This window comes from Xenopus tropicalis, chromosome 4 (genome assembly GCF_000004195.4).
Source record: "Xenopus tropicalis strain Nigerian chromosome 4, UCB_Xtro_10.0, whole genome shotgun sequence".
In the NCBI taxonomy this organism is placed as follows: Eukaryota; Metazoa; Chordata; class Amphibia; order Anura; family Pipidae; genus Xenopus; species Xenopus tropicalis.
In genome coordinates, this window is record NC_030680.2 from 59,673,376 (window position 1) to 59,693,035 (window position 19,660).

General features: G+C 40.7%; 1 protein-coding gene across 3 annotated transcripts; it reads right to left on the minus strand.

Annotated features, from left to right (window-relative positions):
• Positions 1–1,565: 1,565 nt before the first annotated feature.
• def8 (differentially expressed in FDCP 8 homolog) lies at positions 1,566–19,058 on the minus strand. 3 transcript variants are annotated; one of them, XM_012960817.3, is made up of 12 exons: positions 18,817–18,898; positions 14,686–14,743; positions 11,831–11,928; positions 10,475–10,624; positions 9,835–9,976; positions 9,325–9,489; positions 8,038–8,165; positions 7,468–7,581; positions 7,000–7,080; positions 6,711–6,851; positions 6,460–6,569; positions 1,566–4,296 (listed from the first exon to the last, which is right to left on the minus strand). In XM_012960817.3, exons 3-12 carry the CDS (start codon positions 11,870–11,872, stop codon positions 4,206–4,208), a joined length of 1,164 nt encoding a protein of 387 aa, XP_012816271.1. In that variant the 5' UTR covers positions 11,873–11,928; positions 14,686–14,743; positions 18,817–18,898; the 3' UTR covers positions 1,566–4,205.
• Between the last annotated feature and the right edge of the window lie 602 nt (positions 19,059–19,660).

Consider the following 19,660-nt stretch of genomic DNA (forward strand, 5'->3'; position numbering starts at 1 on the left):
CCCATATTTGCAGGGATCTGGGAGCTCTAATAGTTAAATGATTGAGGAAAACAAAATTGCATAATGTGAAAAGAGGAGGGAAAAATGCCAAACTACAGTATTAAAAATATATGATTATGCGCCTGATATATGTTGTACCAACTGGATTTGCCCAGAAACTGCCAAGTGTGTAATTACCCACAGGAGAGACTAGTGCTCTATTTGCTTTTACCAGGGGGTAATCTTAATCACTCTTAGCACTTCCCACATTCCAGAAAAAAGATAAGGCTGGAGAAGTCTGGTGTCAAAATGGACCCCCTACTGTGCACATTCACGTTACTTTCCTGGCACCACCTGCTGTCTGAAAACAGAATAACAGCCTAAGAAGGCTTTTTTTCCCCTGACACAGCAGGGAGATGGCACGAGATAACACAACAGGATAGCCTGTGTTATCTTGTAACTAGTTAAGTTTTGGGAAAACATGCGCTTCATCTGTAAGTTGTTGTTCCAGCTTAAAATACTGCTCCTCTGCCCTGTGAAATAAGCGGTAGTTACGAGCAGCACAACCTCACTAAGCTCCGTACTTTGTAGTAGTTTCGCATAGTACGGAGCTCAGTGAAGTTTTGCAGCTGTTCTTAATTAGTTGATGAGTGGTAATTAAACCAGCAGCACAACTTCACTGAGCAACTTCACTTACTGGGTGCAAGAACTGTCCCTTAACTATATTGGAGGACAGAACCGGCCCTTATTGTCACTATACTCGCTACCAGAACTGTCCCTTACTTTTACTATACTGGGCTCTAAAATCCCTATACCAGGAGCCAGAGCTGGCCATTACTATTATTCTACTGGGAGCTGGAACTAGCACTTACTGTCGCTATACTGGGGACCAGAACCAGCACTTACTGTCATTATACTGGGGGCCAGAGCTGACCACTGATGTCACTATACTTGGGGTCAGAGGTGGCCATTGATGTCACTATATTTGGGGCCAAAGCAAGACAATTGGCTGACAGTAGAATTATTGTCACTATACTGGGGCAACACCAGTTGGCATTTTGGTTTCGGTTGCCCACCCACTGCTTAATGCATATATTATGGTGGGTGCAGAGCTGCCTCAGTACTGAACAGGGAAACTGAGTGCAACATGGATCCTATTAAATATCCTATCTATCTAAATGAACTGCTACAGGGGAGTCTCTTTTGTAATGCAAAAAATGGCCTATTTTGGACTGGGGTAAAAATTAAATCCTGGTAAGGAATGTAGTTTTTCATGGTTATATTGGGTGAAAGATGGTCAGAAGAAAACATATTGAGCAGGTCTCATTGAATTGTATCCATTTATATATTCAGGGTTGGGGGCTGATACAGATTTCTGTGTTCATTCCTATGTATTAACAAATTAAGTGCCGCAACTGTGCATAGTGTCTCCGGATTTCACTTTCAAAATCTATTCGCCTTACTCTAGGCTTGTACAGCAAGTTTAATATATAAAATACAGAATTTCTAACCATGTTTTTTTTAGGGTTTAGTTCTCCTTTAAGGCCACAGGCCACAATTTAAATGTATTAATTCAAACAAGATAATGTTTATTTGAAGACTTTTATTATGTTTGAGCATGTATAAGAAATTAAAATTATAAATAGAAGGCAAAAAGTTTCTACCCATATTTACATAAAGACAAGGATGCTTCCCCTCAACGAAGGAGGGTAACATTTTTACAGGCAAATATTACAGATAAGAACGAAACTTCTAATAAGATATCTGGAATTATAGGTCTAAAGACTCCCAAGCTTACAGCACAGGTGACTGTCTCCCTGAGGTTCAGATTTCCATATTTTTGGAAGATAGCCACAAATACAATATGCTTCCCACCAAGACTATTGCAGGCATCTGGATACTGAGACTAACATTCATAAACTTCAGCAGGGTCAGTTCTCAGAAATTCATAGGTAGCGCTGAGAGCTCATGCATTAGATATGACTGACCCAGTAAAATCTATTTTCATTGGTAATGCTACCAGTGACTTATTAGCTGGCTACCAAGGCCCAGTACCTCTCAATAACAGTATCTAGTGTTACTCTGGGCCTGTTTGCACATAAAGCCTACCATTTTAGTTTCTTTTACAAATAGAATTATGCACTCCGACAGGGATGGCCAAATCAACTTGTAGGCTAATAAGTCAAACATTTTATAGCTCAGCCCATGTGAGGCCAGTTTAAGTAGGGGTGTATTCGGCAGAGCTTCACAGGCAGCTTTTCTTCAGTTACTGCTGTCCCAATCATATGGGCTATCTGCCCAAACAAATGGAACAATGGAAGGTAGCCTTACATGCATGTGACCACTCACATGCTATCCATCTATTTGGTCTGAAGACTATCACCACCTTAACTGTGACAATAATATCTACATGAAATTTAAGTTACAGCAGCAGGAGACATACAAAACAAAAATAAACACATCACCTGGGTACATTATTCAACAATTCTATAAAGAGCTTTAATGGTGTCAAAAGGGCTTAATGTAATTAAGATCCACGAATGGAAGCATCACACTTAAGGCTATGAAACACGGTGCTACTTGTAGCGGCTACACAACACCAGACAATACCCTTGCATAGATAATACTGAGAATTGTCTCTGCTAAAACACACATAAGGGCTCTGGCACACGGGAAGATTAGTTGACTGCAAAAAATCTCCCTTGTCACGGGCGACTAATCTCCCCAAAATACCATCCCACCACCGAAAATGTAAATCGCCGGTGGGATGGCATACGCCACCCTAAGAGACAATTATCAGTATTGTCTATTTTGTAACCCCGACAAGTAGCTCTTTGTGTCTTTGCTACTATATTAAGACTAACATAAGATAAGTTTACGAAACTTAGAATCAACCTTGCTATGGTCCATGGATTAGTCAGATATCATTGCAGTTAATATAATAAAGTCTGAATCACAGAATCAGCTGTGAAATATGCTACACATAGTGGACTTTAAAAGGGAATCAACCTGCACATGCCAGGGACATCTTATTCCCCCTCATCTCTCTGTCGTGTGTATGCGAAGGGGCATTGCCTCGAGTACCCTTGCCGCTTGGTCTGACGCTGACATGAGTATCCTGAGCAGCAACTAGGCTTTCTCCTCAAACCTTACTGGTGAATCCGACCAGTCGCTGCTCTAGGATCCGCTAGTTAGGCCATGCCCACATAGAATATCACTTGGTCCTGATGTCTTCCAGTTGGACAGAAACCTAAGACCTCAATCAGATCACACGTCTGTTAAAAAAAAAAGCAGTGCAGAATTTTCTGTAGTGGTTACAAAAAAGGTAAATGAAGCCTAAAAGTGGGAAAAAACATGCCATTTTTTTTGAAGGGGCCAGGCTGTACATAAGAAAGCAAACAGTTTCAGAAAAAGGTTTAATGATTTTTATAGGTTAAAAAATTGGGTCTGTTTCTCCTGTAATCACCAAAACCTTTCCCACTTATGTGGCCCCAGAACTGTATTTATAAATCTATTGCACTTTGTTATATTTAATATATTGAATGTTAGGTAAGTAGCAAGAATCACAGGGCATAAAATCCTGCAATTAGTTCAGGAGTTATGTAATACTTTTCAGATAGCAGCAGAAATTAATCAAAAGTTTAACTACCCAACATTCTTTTAATGGTTCCCAGTTTCATTTACCAGAGGGTAATACAGAGGCTTCATGGCCGCAGTCAATAAATTAATACTGAGCTGTTGTATTAAAAAGTATAAGAAGAGTTTCTCTCTGCATTCTGTAGTATGCACACACACATATATATATATATATATATATATATCATACACCTCCAAACCTTCAAGTAAGAGTGCAGGTCCAAGAGTAAAGTAACCAATAAAGAACAAGAAAATCCAGGTGCTACAGGTCTCCCAGAAAGATACAGACGTAATGCTTTCCATGTACTAATAAGGCACCATAGGAGATCTGTACAGAAATAATCACCATTTCCTTATATTCCTGGAATGCAACTGGAATGTCCAAATGTTGCAGTAGGTTAGGATCTGGTAACTGTGCAATATTTTGGAATGTGCTGTAGGTCTCCCAGGCACAAGAAAATACAGAAAGTCAGTAAAGTGGTAAATGTAGTGCATGCCTGTCTTGCTTTTTAATCAATTTATGATTGTTCAAGCACAGGCTCAAATCCTGTCCTATTGTAATGCAAGTTCGTCTGGATGACTTTATTCTGCTATGGCTCCTCTCCAGGATTCTGCACTTGTTTCCGTAGGTTAAGTCTCGTGCACCGTGGGCAGCTGGTGGAGTTATCATAATAACAGTCCCTAAAAGGAAAGTACAAAAATCATAAGGCAACATTTAAAAAATAAACAACTGTCTGAATGTACTGAATGTAAATATTAACAATTCCGATAAGCTCAGTTGTGTTACCAGGTACATGAAGCACTGTAAACACATACATATTAAGTCCATGTCTACAGCAAAGGAAGACTTGCCCCAGGCCACAAGGAGTTAACTGTACACCACTTTAAGCTGACTCCTAATCATCTTCCTCTCCCACAAATGAAACAGATGGTATGTATTTACTAGAATTCATAATAACCTTTATCTTGTTCTTTGTTGATAATAACGTGACTTCTTGGATACAGGCTGTAGATATCAAATTAGTAGTATGACTGCTTGGGCCACCAAGATGAGACTCTATATTGCAACACAAATGTCCCTTAGGGCATTGGCACACAGAAAGGTTAATCTCTTGCACTTAAATCTCAGCTAACGTAGGCAATAACTTCCCCATGTGCCACTACGTTTATATCTTTCTTGGGAATACACAACTGCACAATAATCTTATTATGCATGTTTAACCTCCAACCATTACTTTAGATGCTCTGGAGCAGGGGTGCCCTAAAGGTAGATTGCGGTCTAGCAGATCACTTTAAAGTTTCTGGTAGACCTTGAGGTAGAATGTGGTGGGATGACATCCCCCAACTTCTTCCCCCCCCCCCCCCCAGCATACTGGAGCTTTTGAGTGCAGCTGCTCAAGCCATCCGTCTTTGTAGTTTAATCCCAGTATAAAAGATTGTCCCCACCAGGCTGCTGTAGATATTTATCCCCACTTTATATATGTTTCTATGTGCAGACTTCAAAGTGGGCCATGAAGAAACTACTACAATCCTTTTCAATTAAACTTGAAGTTGGCACTTGAATAATGTTATGTGGGCATTAAATGTAAATTTGGCACTGCATTTATATATCACTATGTGTATTTGTTAAACATCGATTAATACTTTTTCTTGATTATTGCGCCAAATGATATACATCATACTATTTTAACTGTGGTAGATCTCATGACTGTGGCCAGGTGGAAAGAGTAGATCACAGGGTGACAAAGTCTGGGCACCCCTGCTCTGGAGCTTACAGCTGCTTTGTGCCATACTCACAGGCAATGCCAGTGTTGGTACTTCTCAGCACAACAATGCAATAAAGCAAGATGTGATTGGCTTTGTAATACTGCTCCATCTGTATTAATATACACAGGTGTATTGTGTAGCAACTGTATTGTGCAGTAATCAAGTACCATCATTTCAGTAATTTTAGAAAATTCAAGGTTGTAGAAAGCATAATACATACTGGTACATAATGCAACTACAAAACACATTTTAGGCTACTGCCCCACGGTCTTTCCACTTGTGAATCGCCTGTGGAAGGTCATACGACTCACTTCGTTTTTTCACACAAAGTTTTATCCTGCAGAAAACTTCACGCACCTTGGAAACATAAGCGACGTATATGCCTTTCCACTGTGATTCCCTTTGTTGAATTTTGGAGAGATTGGTCTCTATCACGGGCAACTAATCTCTCTGTGGGGGGTTGTGTTACTGTGTTTTTTTTTTTGCACCATTCCAGTTTAGTTGTTTCCACCACATCGTTTGATGGAGAGATAATATATATTTTTAGCAAGTCATATTTAGATTGCACCATATTCAGCATGCAGTACTAGTGTCCACTTGAGTAGGTGCAAGTAATTTGCATACATGGATGCTACCCTGGTATGGGAATCCTGGAATTATTTCCTGGTAATTTATTAGCCTATGCTAATCAGCCTCTGTGGTGCTAATCATAAGTTGCCAGGAGCATCTTTGGGCTCAAGTACTCAAATACTTACTGCAAACCAGTGCTTTCCAGTTGTGCTTGTGGTCATAAATGAGCCCCATTTTCAAGATGCACCATGTTCACCAATGGCATTCTTGGAAGTTGTATTTCTGCAGCATGTGGAGTTACAAATCTTGCCTTTCCCCTCCTACATTCTTTTAATCTTTATTATATGTCAGTCCTTTATCAGCCCTTAACCCTTTATATATTTCTCTGCTGTCTGGCACCCTTTTATATGATTCAGCTGTAGGCATAATAATTTAGTATTCTGCTTATCAAAATATCAAAGAGATGGTAGAATAATCCATTCCAGTCTATGAGGAGGATATACTCACCTATGGAACACAGCAGCACAGTCTTGGCACACAGATGTATGACTGTCAAATGGGAAGAGGATGTCTCCTTCCTTGCACAGTTCACACACGAAACCCTTGGCCTGACAACGCTGGTAGAAATAAAAATCACTTGCAGTTACATCAGTGGTTAATGCCAAGCCTGTGCCACTCTACTCTCCATACTAAATAAGCCCTCTGTTGGTATTGCTCATTGATTTGCTTCACATGCCTATTTTTCATTGCCCCCTCACCTCACAGTCCAGCTTTATGTGTTTGGCAAATGTGGTATGGATTTCTGTAAGAGAACAACCCAAGCGCCCACTGCTGATGTCTAGTAAGTCTTGTAATGAGTACATATCATCGTTTTCCACAAAGTGCTGGCGATCCTGCAGCTGCAAAGAAATAGAGACTGTTTTTATGGAAACAATGCCCAGTATAGCACACTTCACAGGTAACAAGGCAACCCATCCCATTTTTATTATTGTATCCAGTGTTACAAAAGACAAATATAATTAGTGAAAAGTCTATATTTTCTCTGACCTGGAGAAGAAGCCGAGCTTCCATGGCTTCCTTGCATGTGATGAAATATGGCTTCATCAGAAGAATGTCCTGACGCAGCTTCTGTTGTTGAGAGGGAAATAGTTACTTGACAAATAAGAAGAGAGAAGACATTGCCGCTATTTTTATGTGTTTGAACTTAATAAACGGTTGAGAGCTGTTTTTAGGTTTCTTTAAAACCAAACAGCTGCAGAGGTTTGGATTTGGTTTGCTGAACACAAAATAGTTGGGGGGGAAAAGAACTTATCATACATTGCTGTTTTTTACCACAATGATTTATTTGCCACCTGAACTTTTCCCACTGACTTGCATGGGTTATTTCACACTGCTTTTTGCATCATTTTTCTAATACAGATTATTTTACAAAGCAGGAAAAAAAGGGCCCCTTAGAGTGTGTACTCCATATTTTAATTAACTTTTCTTGCATAAGTGACTGTCACATCTCCTTACCCGGATTTCTACTAGCTCCTCCACATAGTTAAAAAGCAATGGATTAATCTCACGTAACTTTAGCACAGGGCGACCCAACATCAGAGCAAGGTATCGCATACTGCATCGAGACACCTGAAATGGGAGGAGCAACATGAGGTAGGGATAAAAGTTAATTTTTTAACCGATATCGGCAGCTACTATCGGCCCGTGTATGGGGACCTTTAGTGCTCAAGAACAGAGCACTACTGCCTGGGGTCTGCACTCTACACCTTGTGCTGGATAAAAAAAAAAAGTCTGTCACAAAGTTGACGTAAGCATTTGAATGCAATACAAATTAGAGTGCAGCGTGGTGGGACACCTACACAATCCTTATGAATACAGCATTGCAATGCAGGCAAAGCAGTACTTCTGGTCAGACACATGTCTTTGTACTCAGAAATGGACTGCTGAGACCGGCAGCATTTCAAGCAAGCAGAGTGCAAAAAATTGATGGATTGTATTTATTTATTTATGCACTTTGCACTCAGCCTTCCCAGGTCATAAATGACCCCTTTAGTCTGTACTTTGCCCCTGCTCCTCCAGTATTACCTTGTGGGGTTCAAAATCCCAGTTGTGAATGGCCCGCGCTGGGATGACAGCAATGTCGTTCCAATGACAACTGATGCAGTAATACTGCCCAGTGTAATCACATTGTCTTGCTTCACTGGGAACAGATCCTGTCCCGCAAAACAGAAAGATACCATATTATACCGAGAACTGTAAATCCAATATCAGAGCACAATTGTATGTACCTGGTTTTAAAATGTAGAGTTGCGCTGTAGGTTTGGCAGACGCCATCTCTTGCTGCTTTAGATACCCTGCAGTGGGATTAGCATGAGCAGTTGAAGCAGGTCCAGATCCGCTGATCAACTGTGCATGCTCTTTCCTGCACATTTTCAAAAGACAAGGCCCTGCAGTAGCTCAAGATGGTGTCTGCCTGACTCACTGTCTGGAAGTGAAAATTTAATTTTTTACATTTACAGTTTGTATGAGTTGAGCACCTACAAACAAACCATTTCTGCTGTAAGTTCTTGTGAGTCAGGGCCCTCTGATCCTATTTTCTATACTGTAACCCTTTGGAGATAGTAGTCAGCACAACACCTTGTTTCTAGTCTGTAGTAGTGCAGGTTCCCCATCGGCATATCCAAATAACAACAATGCAAAACAGCACCTCTTGTATTTTTAATTAAAATGCCTCTATTGCAGATTTTAGGGGCATACAGCAACGTTTCAGGCCATGTGTGGCCTTTTATCAAGCTAATTGACAATTATACACTTCCATTTTTATACCCTTGCGCACCACCTAGTGGAATCCTTGTTTGTTAAAATAGTGTAAAGACCCTTTTTGTTATAAATTAATGTAAGGCCCTACTTACTTTGCTGGCACTATATAAATTGGTGATGATGATCTGCTGTGTAAACACCTGCCTTTTTGCCCTATTTGGCTTGAATGGCTGCTGCCATGCTAATACAGCAGCTTATGTATAAAAACTATAGATGCTTTTCTAAAAAAAAATATACAATTGTTAGGAGTGCAGTATAATGGCACACTAAATTAAATATATATAAAACAGTTATTGGTGTTACTGTTCCCTTAAAAGTACTACCAACCTTTCAAACAATTAAAAATTTTAAATGCTTTAAGTCGATTAAGCTATTAGTAGAGTATATTGTTTGTACTTACTTAATAATACAAATATCAACTGATTACAGCTGCAGAGTATAAGATAATAACAATAATAATACAGGCAAGCAAAGTCTGAGAAGATTAGGAAAAAAACTTGTATTGCTTTGTTTCAGCTTGGTAAGATCCTACAGGGCTCAGGTTATACTTACTTAAAGAAATGGGAGTTCGGCATTCAGCACAACGGTAGTCCTGACTGTCCAACCCAGCCTCTGGACAAATTGACAACTCATACTCAGCCTGATGACTGACTTTTGATCTCACGCAGGGTTTGGTGATTAAGTTTAGACATTTGCTGTGACAACGATAGCTACAACCTGAAACATAAGCAAAACAATTGAACAAATAGCTTGCATTTTATAATACTACATCATGGCTTAGTATCTACAGGGATTATCCTGCTTCAGTCCAAAGTAGTAAAACACTATCACTAAAATGAACATATTGTGGTGAAACATGAAGCTGTTTCTATTCTGGCCACCTTGCAGCCACCACTGAAAACCTTTGTGCTGTATAACGGATGACATTCTGGCCCACTGCAATAGCCATTAACTAAGGCCCATATGTATGTGTCACTAAGGACCATATTTAGCCCACTGGGCCAAGTGGCTGTGTATACAGATATGAACCTACCAAACAAGTTACAAATTCAGCACCCTCACCAGTGCAGGTGTACCAAGTTTGGATCAGGCCCCAGATAAACGTGCTGCACTTGTCACAAAGATGTTTCACACTTTTACTCTTTTCCTTGTAAAATCGATGCTCCAACAAAATGCGCAGATTTGGTTCGTCCTCAAGTGGGTCCTGAGGGTGTGTAGTGGGACAAGGGAGACAATTAGTTCAATGTCACATAAGGTCACAAAGTCAAATTGACTGGATGTGCTGTATGTTTCCCCTAACCTGCAATTATCATCCAAAAAAATAGACCAGTGAAGGTTTTTGGTTGATAATTACTGGTCAAGAATAAGCGCGGTGTGTGCTTTAATAATTTAATAGAGAATCCCCTTAAGAAAGGACTTTGCTCCGAAACATCAGGGTATTCTCTTCATTACCTATGTGTCTGCTTTGGTTTTTTTCAACCTTTTTTTTTTTTGCCTTGGGGTGGTATTTTTATTGTATCTTGATTTATTGTACCATTTTTGTAAAAAGAATATGGTTTTGCTATAAAACAATTTGTTGGCATGCAATTTGGCTTTTCATCTATTCTGTCGGTATTCTGTGGGTATGTATAGAGCAAGAGAAAACAAAAAAAGAATAGACCGCAGAAGCCTGGAAATCCTTATTGTCACTCATGTCACTCACATTCAGTTCTTGTAGCTTGAGCCGTAGGTGGATGAGTCTAACCACTGCATCTTTCTGCCTGTCAGAGTGCTCGGGCAGCTCTAGGATCTCCTGCTTACACTCCTCGATTGCCTGCCTCAACTGCTGGATATCAGATGCTAGGAAAAGGCCCTTTATTCCGCACCAACAGGGACAGACAACGAAGAACACATTCAGTCCTCTATATTATTGCAACCTAATGTATTTATAATAGCTTATTCCAGATAAAAACCCAAGTCAGCAGTACAACAATGGGGTTTAAAAAGAGAAGAATTATTTTATGCTACTTAAAGCCAACCAGCTGGATAATCCTGCCTGCAAGCAAGTCTTTCTGCTGATTCACACTAGATTGAAAAAAGTTGGTGATACACTCAGGAACCCATATGCGATCCTCTCCATTTAATAAATAAGGCACACAATATACTGTTTTAATTACATACAGGTATGGGACATGTTATTCAGAATGCTTGGGAACTGGGGTCTTTCTGAAATTTTGATCACCATACTTTAAGTCAAGACAAAAAAATCTTTTAAACGTGAAATAAACCCAATAGGACTTTTTGCCACCAATATAGATTCATACAGCTTAGTTGGGATCAAGTACCGTCATATTATTACAGAGAAAAGGGAAATTAATTTTGAAAAATTATTTGCTTAAAATGGAGTCTATGGGACATGGCCTTCCCATAAATCAGAGCATTCTGGATAACAGGTTTCTGGATAATGGAGTCATATGTAATAAACATGAATAAAACCCAGTAGAATTGTTTTGCCTCCAATAAAATACAAGCTACTGTTTTATTATTTCAGAGAAAAAGGGGAAAAATTTAAAATTTGAATTTCGATTAAAATGGAGTTTATGGGAGATGGCCTTCCTGTAATTCTGAGCTTTCTGGATAACTGGTTGCTGCATAATGGATCCCATACCTGTATACCAAATCAGAAACGTTAGCCAATCATGGACAGTATTCATCTAACAAGTAGTTCCTTTTTCTATATTTCTGCATCGCTTGTCCCTGACAAGAATCACCAATTTTAAGGAATAGTAAGGTAATCCTGTACTGCCTTTTTAGTCAACAGCACTAAAAGATATTTGGTGCAATGAGGTAAGCACAGCAGCCAAAGACCCTGGATTAATGCAAACCTAAGGGCATATTTATCTATGAAAACGGACATCATACTTTGGTAACAACCTGCAGAAATATATAGGGGCTGGGGAGGTGCCTCCTAGCAATTTTATTATCTCCCTGTGTGTGCCCAGAAGTCCTTGATTCACAGTTAAATTCAAGGCAGGAGAACAATGTGCAATGTTTAGTTCAGTTTTCAATGAATACTCACCACAGGCCGGGAGAAATGATCCTCTGATACTCCAAGGTCCATCACTCGGTCTGGGCAGTGGAATTCTGGTACAGAGAGTGGAGAACTTGTAGGGAAATCTAACAGAGGAAAGTGCACATCATTTGTATGCTACAGCAAGCTGCTCAAAATGGGTACTTAGGAGCTGAACATAAAGGAAACAGATAATAGTATTTTTGGGACAGGTTTCATAAAACAGGTAATTGTTCTACACAACCCTTGGGCATACTGAAAATTATTGCTGCAGACCATACATTTGTACCTTGCCATCAATCGTGCTAAACTGCTATTACAGTGCCAAATTGTTTTTATTACAACACAATGTTTTTTCATTATTATACACACACACACACATATATATATTCATATACCTATAATAACTTCAGATGGGCAATATCTGACTGATGCGATCGTATGGTCATAAAGCCAAATGATACTAACACAACTACAAGAATACAGGTTGTCAGGGCAAGATTTTTAAACATCTGATCAATTTCTGGCTGATTTACAGTCAAATATGGGTTGGGCAGGACTGTCCAAGTGCCCCAGAGATAAGCTGCTGACTCAGATAAAAGTAGCCACCTTTAGGGCTCTGGCACACGGGGAGATTAGTCACCCGCGACAAAACTCCCTGTTCGCGGGCGACTAATCTCCCCGGATTGCCATCCCACCGGCGAAAATGTAAATTGCCGGTGGGATGGCATACATGGTACTCCGGGGAGATTAGTCACCGGAGACACGGGAGATTTGTCGCGGGCGACTAATCTCCCCGTGTGCCAGAGCCCTTAGTTTGCTGGTCACCAAACCAAGACCTAGTGGTCAGGTACAGGCAGTCAAGAACCATTTCCTTGAGTGTGGTGAGAAAAAGCAGCATTGCCTGTACAAGGAAAAGGAGAGGAAACTGGCTAAAGTAAATAGTATTACATGGAAGAAGCCATGGGTAAGAGAGTAAAGAGAACAAGCAGTCGGCTAGATCCATCATAGGGCATTTGGTAATAGAAATACAGTGGTGTGAAAAACTATTTGCCCCCGTCCTGATTTCTTATTCTTTTGCATGTTTGTCACACAAAATGTTTCTGATCATCAAACACATTTAACTATTAGTCAAAGATAACACAAGTGAACACAAAATGCAGTTTTTAAATGAAGGTTTACGTTATTAAGGGAGAAAAAAAACTCCAAATCTACATGGCCCTGTGTGAAAAAGTGATTGCCCCCCTTGTTAAAAAATAACTTAACTGTGGTTTATCAATTTCAATTTTCAATTTCAATATCAATTTCTGTAGTCACCCCCAGGCCTGATTACTGCCACACCTGTTTCAATCAAGAACTCACTTAAATAGGAGCTACCTGACACAGAGAAGTAGACCAAAAGCACCTCAAAAGCTAGACATCATGCCAAGATCCAAAGAAATTCAGGAACAAATGAGAACAAAAGTAATTGAGATCTATCAGTCTGGTAAAGGTTATAAAGCCATTTCTAAAGCTTTGGGACTCCAGCGAACCACAGTGAGAGCCATTATCCATAAATGGCAAAAACATGGAACAGTGGTGAACCTTCCCAGGAGTGGCCGGCCGACCAAAATTACCCCAAGAGCGCAGAGACAACTCATCCGAGAGGCCACAAAAGACCCCAGGACAACATCTAAAGAACTGCAGGCCTCACTTGCCTCAATTAAGGTCAGTGTTCACGACTCCACCATAAGAAAGAGACTGGGCAAAAACGGCCTGCATGGCAGATTTCCAAGGCGCAAACCACTTTTAAGCAAAAAGAACATTATGGCTCGTCTCAATTTTGCTAAAAAACATCTCAATGATTGCCAAGACTTTTGAGAAAATACCTTGTGGACCGACGAGACAAAAGTTGAACTTTTTGGAAGGTGCGTGTCCCGTTACATCTGGCGTAAAAGTAACACAGCATTTCAGAAAAAGAACATCATACCAACAGTAAAATATGGTGGTGGTAGTGTGATGGTCTGGGGTTGTTTTGTTGCTTCAGGACCTGGAAGCCTTGCTGTGATAGATGGAACCATGAATTCTACTGTCTACCAAAAAATCCTGAAGGAGAATGTCCGGCCATCTGTTTGTCAACTCAAGCTGAAGCGATCTTGGGTGCTGCAGCAGGACAATGACCCAAAACACACCAGCAAATCCACCTCTGAATGGCTGAAGAAAAACAAAATGAAGACTTTGGAGTGGCCTAGTCAAAGTCCTGACCTGAATCCTATTGAGATGTTGTGGAATGACCTTAAAAAGGCAGTTCATGCTAGAAAACCCTCAAATAAAGCTGAATTACAACAATTCTGCAAAGATGAGTGGGCCAAAATTCCTCCAGAGCGCTGTAAAAGACTCGTTGCAAGTTATCGCAAACGCTTGATTGCAGTTATTGCTGCTAAGGGTGGCCCAACCAGTTATTAGGTTCAGGGGGCAATTACTTTTTCACACAGGGCCATGTAGGTTTGGATTTTTTTTCTCCCTAAATAATACAAACCCTCATTTAAAAACTGCATTTTGTGTTCACTTGTGTTATCTTTGACTAATAGTTAAATGTGTTTGATGATCAGAAACATTTTGTGTGACAAACATGCAAAAGAATAAGAAATCAGGACGGGGGCAAATAGTTTTTCACACCACTGTATACATCTCAGTGTATGGCATTTAACAAGCGTGTGCCTAAAGATAAATATACAGAGTGGAAATAAAATATGCACAGAGTACACCATGAACAGCTGTCTGTCTATTTAGGGCTCTCTTACAAAGAGTCGTTATTTCTGCTCCAAACTACCAAAATGATAACGTTGCAATTGCAAAACTTCTGAAATCCAATCAAATCTTACAATTTTCAGGCTCTGATCTCCCACGTGTCTTTTACAATCCAGGAGATGCAGCTCAGCCCTGTCCATAACAGATTAAAGGAAACACTTCAGTACTTTAAAATCAGGCTCTTTCTCCACATGTAATTACCAAGATAATTTTATTATATTGGGTTGAAAAACCCAACTTAAGCTGGCCATACACGCACCGATAATATCGTACGAAACCTCAGAAGGCTGCTGATATCGGTCGACTTGCCGATCGGGCGGGTTAAAAGATTTTGATCGGGCTCCATAGAAGGCGCCTGAGCAAAATCTGCCTTCAGAGCTGATTCGGCAGAAGGAGGTAGAAATCCTATTGTTTCTACCTCCATATCTGACGATTCAGCCCTGAACGTCTGTGGAGGGTGGGAACGATCTTTCGTGCAACCACGTGTGTGGCCAGCTTTACTGTTCTTCGACTTCAGCTTATTCTTCCACATTTCTTCTTCTTAGCGCCCCCCATTTTCTAAACGCTACTCCTCCTACAGTTTTAGGGGTACCAAACTCTCCACACTTCTTCCAGGGGACTGCGGTTATAGTTTTGAAAAAGTGGGCAGAGCCACAAACAGCCAATCAGATTTCACCTATTGAATTTTATTGGTGGATGCCAGGGTTCCCAAACTTTGTCAGTCACTGGTTGACTACATACTCAAGGTTAGAAAAAGTAGGCGGTGCCATCAAAAGCCAATCACATTCTCACATGTTTACTGACAGGGTCCCCAAACTTTGCACAGTTTGTCACTGGGTGACTGCGTTCCAAGTTTAGAAAAGTGGACGGGGCCAACAGCAGCCAATCAGATTTCACCTATAGACTTCAAATGTTTAAATTTAAACTGCTGCCATTCTTTAAATATTAATACGAAGGTCCCCAAACTTTGCAGAGCTAGTCACCTGGTAACTGCGGTTCAGGCCACCAACAGCAAATCAGACTTCACCTATTGGATTTTTTTGGTTAAAATTCTGCCTCTCTCACACTATTTATGTCAGTTACTGGCTGACCATGTATTCAGGGTTAGAAACAACAGCCAATCCATTTCCACCCTTTACATTTCATTGGTTTATATTTAAACTGATGCCATTATTTAAATATTAATTCCAGGGTTGTTAAACTTTCCAAAGTTAGTAACTGGGTATTTGTGGTTCAAAGTTGGGGGAAAGTGGGCGGGGCCACCAATAGCCAATCACATTTCACCTATTTACTTTCAATGGTGACGTGTAAAAGGCTGTCAGTCCCACAATTTTTATGCCTGAGTCCCCAAACTTTGCAAAGTTGGTCACTGGGGGACTGCAGTTCAAAAAAAATAGGAAAAGTGGGTTGGGCCACTAACAGCCAATCAGATTTCATCCATTGAATTTTTTGGGTTTAAATTTAAAATGCTGTCATTCTCACACTATTTATGCCAGGGTGCCCACTGTTTGTCACTGGGTGACTTTGACTCAAGGTTAGAAAAAGTGGGCACACCCACCAATCGCAATTTACCTATTGATGTTTATTTAAATTAATTAAATTTAAACTGCTGCCGTTCTTTAACTATTAATCCTAGGGTCCCTAAACTTTGCAGTCACTGGGTAAAGCTGGCCATACACGGGCAGATCCGCTCGCTTGGCGATGTCACCAAGCGAGTGGATCTTCACCCGGTATCCCCACCTACGGGTGGGCGATATCGGGGAGGCATGTAGGCGAATTTGGTCGTTTGGCCCCACGCGGCAATGGGGCAGGCCGTTCGGGGACCACATCAACGAGCCGATGCGGTCCCCGATCCGACTGGATTTTCTAACCTGGCTGCTCGATATCTGCCCAATTTCAGGCCAGATATGGGTCGGCCAGGCCCCTCGGTTCTGCTTATCGGCCCCTACACGGGCCGATAAGTTGCCGAATCGGTCCAAGGGACTGATATCGGAAGCTATAATCGGCCCTTGTATGGGGACCTTAACTGCAGTTCCAGGTTAGAAAAATTTGCAGGGCTACCACCAACCGCCAATCAGATGTCACTCATTGACTTTCAGTGGGGAAATTTAAATTTCTGCCATTCAGACACTATTAAAACCAGGGTCCCCAAACTTTGCACAGGGGTTTTTACTATATAACTGTTGTCCAAGGTTGAAAAAAGTGGGCAGAGCCAACAACAGATCCGATTTCATTCAGTGACTTCTATGTTTTTCAACCAAACATGAAGTTTGTTCTCAAACTTCCCTTTCTAGTTCTTCTTCGTCTTGTTATTGTTAGCGCCTGCCATTTTCTAAACGTTACTACAGTTTTAGGGGTACAACGCCCAAACTTTCCACACTTCTTCACCCTATAGCTGACCCCATGACTATTTGTTGGATGCCCAAAAGTGGGCGGAGCTACAGCCAATCAGATTTTACCTTTTGACTTTCAAAGGAGGAAATTCAACTTGCTGCCATTCTCACAGTAATAACGCCGGTGTCCCCAAACCTTGTAGAGTTAGGCACCAGGTAACTGCAGCTCAAGGTTAGAAAAACTGTCCGGAGCAACCAACAGCAAATCGGATTTTACCTATTGACTTTCAATGGGGAAATTCAACCTGCTGCCATTCTCACAGTACTAACACCAAGATCCCTAAACTTTACAGTTGGTCACTAGGGGACTGCAGTTTTAGGTTTGAAAAAGTGGCCAAAGCCACCAACAGCCAATCACATTTCATCTATTTACTTTAAATGGTGAAATGTAAAATGCTGCCATTCTTACACTATTTATGTCAAGGTGCCCACTGTTTGTCACTGGGTGACTTCAACTCAAGGTTAGAAAAAGTGGGCACACCCACCAACCACAATGACTTTTATTGGTTGAAATTTATGTGGGGTGCTCAGGGCACCCTGTTAAAAAAATTGTCGCTGCTTTCAGTGGGGAAATTTAAGTTGCTGCCATTCAGACACTATTAAAACCAGGGTCCCCAAACTTTGCACAGTGGTTTTACTATATAACTGTGGTCCAAGTTTAGAGAAACTGGGTAAAGCCAACAACAACAAAGATTTCATTCAGTGACTTCATGTTTTTCAAACCAACATGAAGTTTGTTCTCAAACTTCTCTTTCTAGTTTAACATAAAAGGGGAATTCCACCCAAACACAACTTAAGTTTATTGAAAACTAAACATAATTTTAAGGAACTTTGCAATATGTATCAATTAAAAATATACAGTATTTTCATATAATATGGTTTGGAACCGTTACCTAATACTTGCCCCCTCTTCTGCTGATCTGGCTGGCTACTTTGAGACTCAACAAACAAAATCTAACAGTAGTTAGCTGTCCTGCATTGTGGGTTATGTAATCCTGCATGCCATCTGTAAACTGTTAATATACTATTTGTAACATTAATATTTTAGTCCCGCCTGCCCTGCCAATATTTTAAAGAAACAGAAGAATTGTTTTGCAGCTGGATTTTTAGCATATAAAATATGGTATTTATTCATATTTTTGAATAAACAGATTACAGTGTTAGGTATATTAGGGGCTTCTGTGTAGTGTGGGGATCTTTAACAAATGTTGGTTCCCTTTTAACAGCCTATGGCACTTAGTGACATGAATAAAAGTTTAGCTATGGTGACTACAACAGGCCTTAGTGACAAAAAGAGTGGAATAAATGAGGTAGACAGACGACTTTAGCCACTTGTTATTCTGCATGAGGAACAGTAGTAGAAGCAATAAATGCAAGAAAGTCTGAAATAGATATAAATCTAATGCAACTGTGGGCAAAAGCAAATATCCAACAAGGATGGGGGGCAAATGGTTCATGATTACAGGCAAAACAAAGGCTGAGTCAGCTGAATGCAAATAATAGCCTGGGGGATGAGCAGCCAATATAGAACAGCGCTATCTTACATAATAATGTATGAGATATATAATAATGTATGAGACAGAGAAAAAGGAAGATGATCAAAACACCTGCCTGAAGCTGCCTTGGCTCTAGTTCAAGTGACTATGTTGATTTTCCTTTGAAACCATGGGAATTCTAGGAACAAACAGGTTAATTATGAGTATGATGCTAAATTAGTAGGAAATGTGCTTGGCCGGTCTGGTGCTTTCTCCTTCATCCTTTCACCTGTCATTACCTGGAACGGCAGAATGCCAGTATCCCACTGCGGCTCACCTTTGGAAGGCTCCGTCTCACAGGCTGCAGGTTGGCGCTCTGCTTCCCCTTGTTTATCAAAAGGATTAAGATGACCCTGGCGGAATCGGACCAGTTTGTCATCGTATTCCATATCCAGGCACCCTGCAAGGTGAAAAATGCCAACGCCTCATGTAACTAAAAAGGGTTAAACAAAATCAATCATTTCCGTAAAATCCTTATGTATGTGGCTGCAGCGGGGATTGCGGCTAGTTCCTAGTGCGGATCGGCCTCTGGTGACGTCCCTAACATGTGACGCGAGGCGTCATCAGCATCGTCACATGGTACAGATATTGCGCCTGAAAGACGCTGTTGTTTCAGCGTTTTAAATATACAGGCCTTTCCGTGGCTGTTTATGTTTGCAGCATTCAGCGCTCTAAGGTGTTTTGCTTGTTCGCTGTTTCTTTTTATTTTTTTTAATTTTTGGGTGTGCTGAGTTTGGGTGCAACCATCCACACACGGTTGGATGGTGCCAGAAAGATCCTTTATCTCCACTGGCATGTTGAATTAGTGGCACCTACATTTTTGTGCAACTAATAACAAACACTCGGCTCTTATGATCAAATATGTGGGCCTCTGGCTATGTGCATGAGTGGTAGGTGGGGGCAATGTGTGGTGCTGATAGGTAGGTTAGTGGCCTGTTTGGGCCAGGTTTAGGGCAGTGTTTGTGCCTAGAGTGGTGTATGGGTTTAGATTTAAGGTTGCAGCTAAATACTAGTTGCAATTCTACCTAATATTAGAAATTTGTGCAGAACCACCATAGAGCAGGGGTTGCCGAGACTTTGTCACCCTGAGATCTACTCTTGCCACCTGGCCTCCATCATGA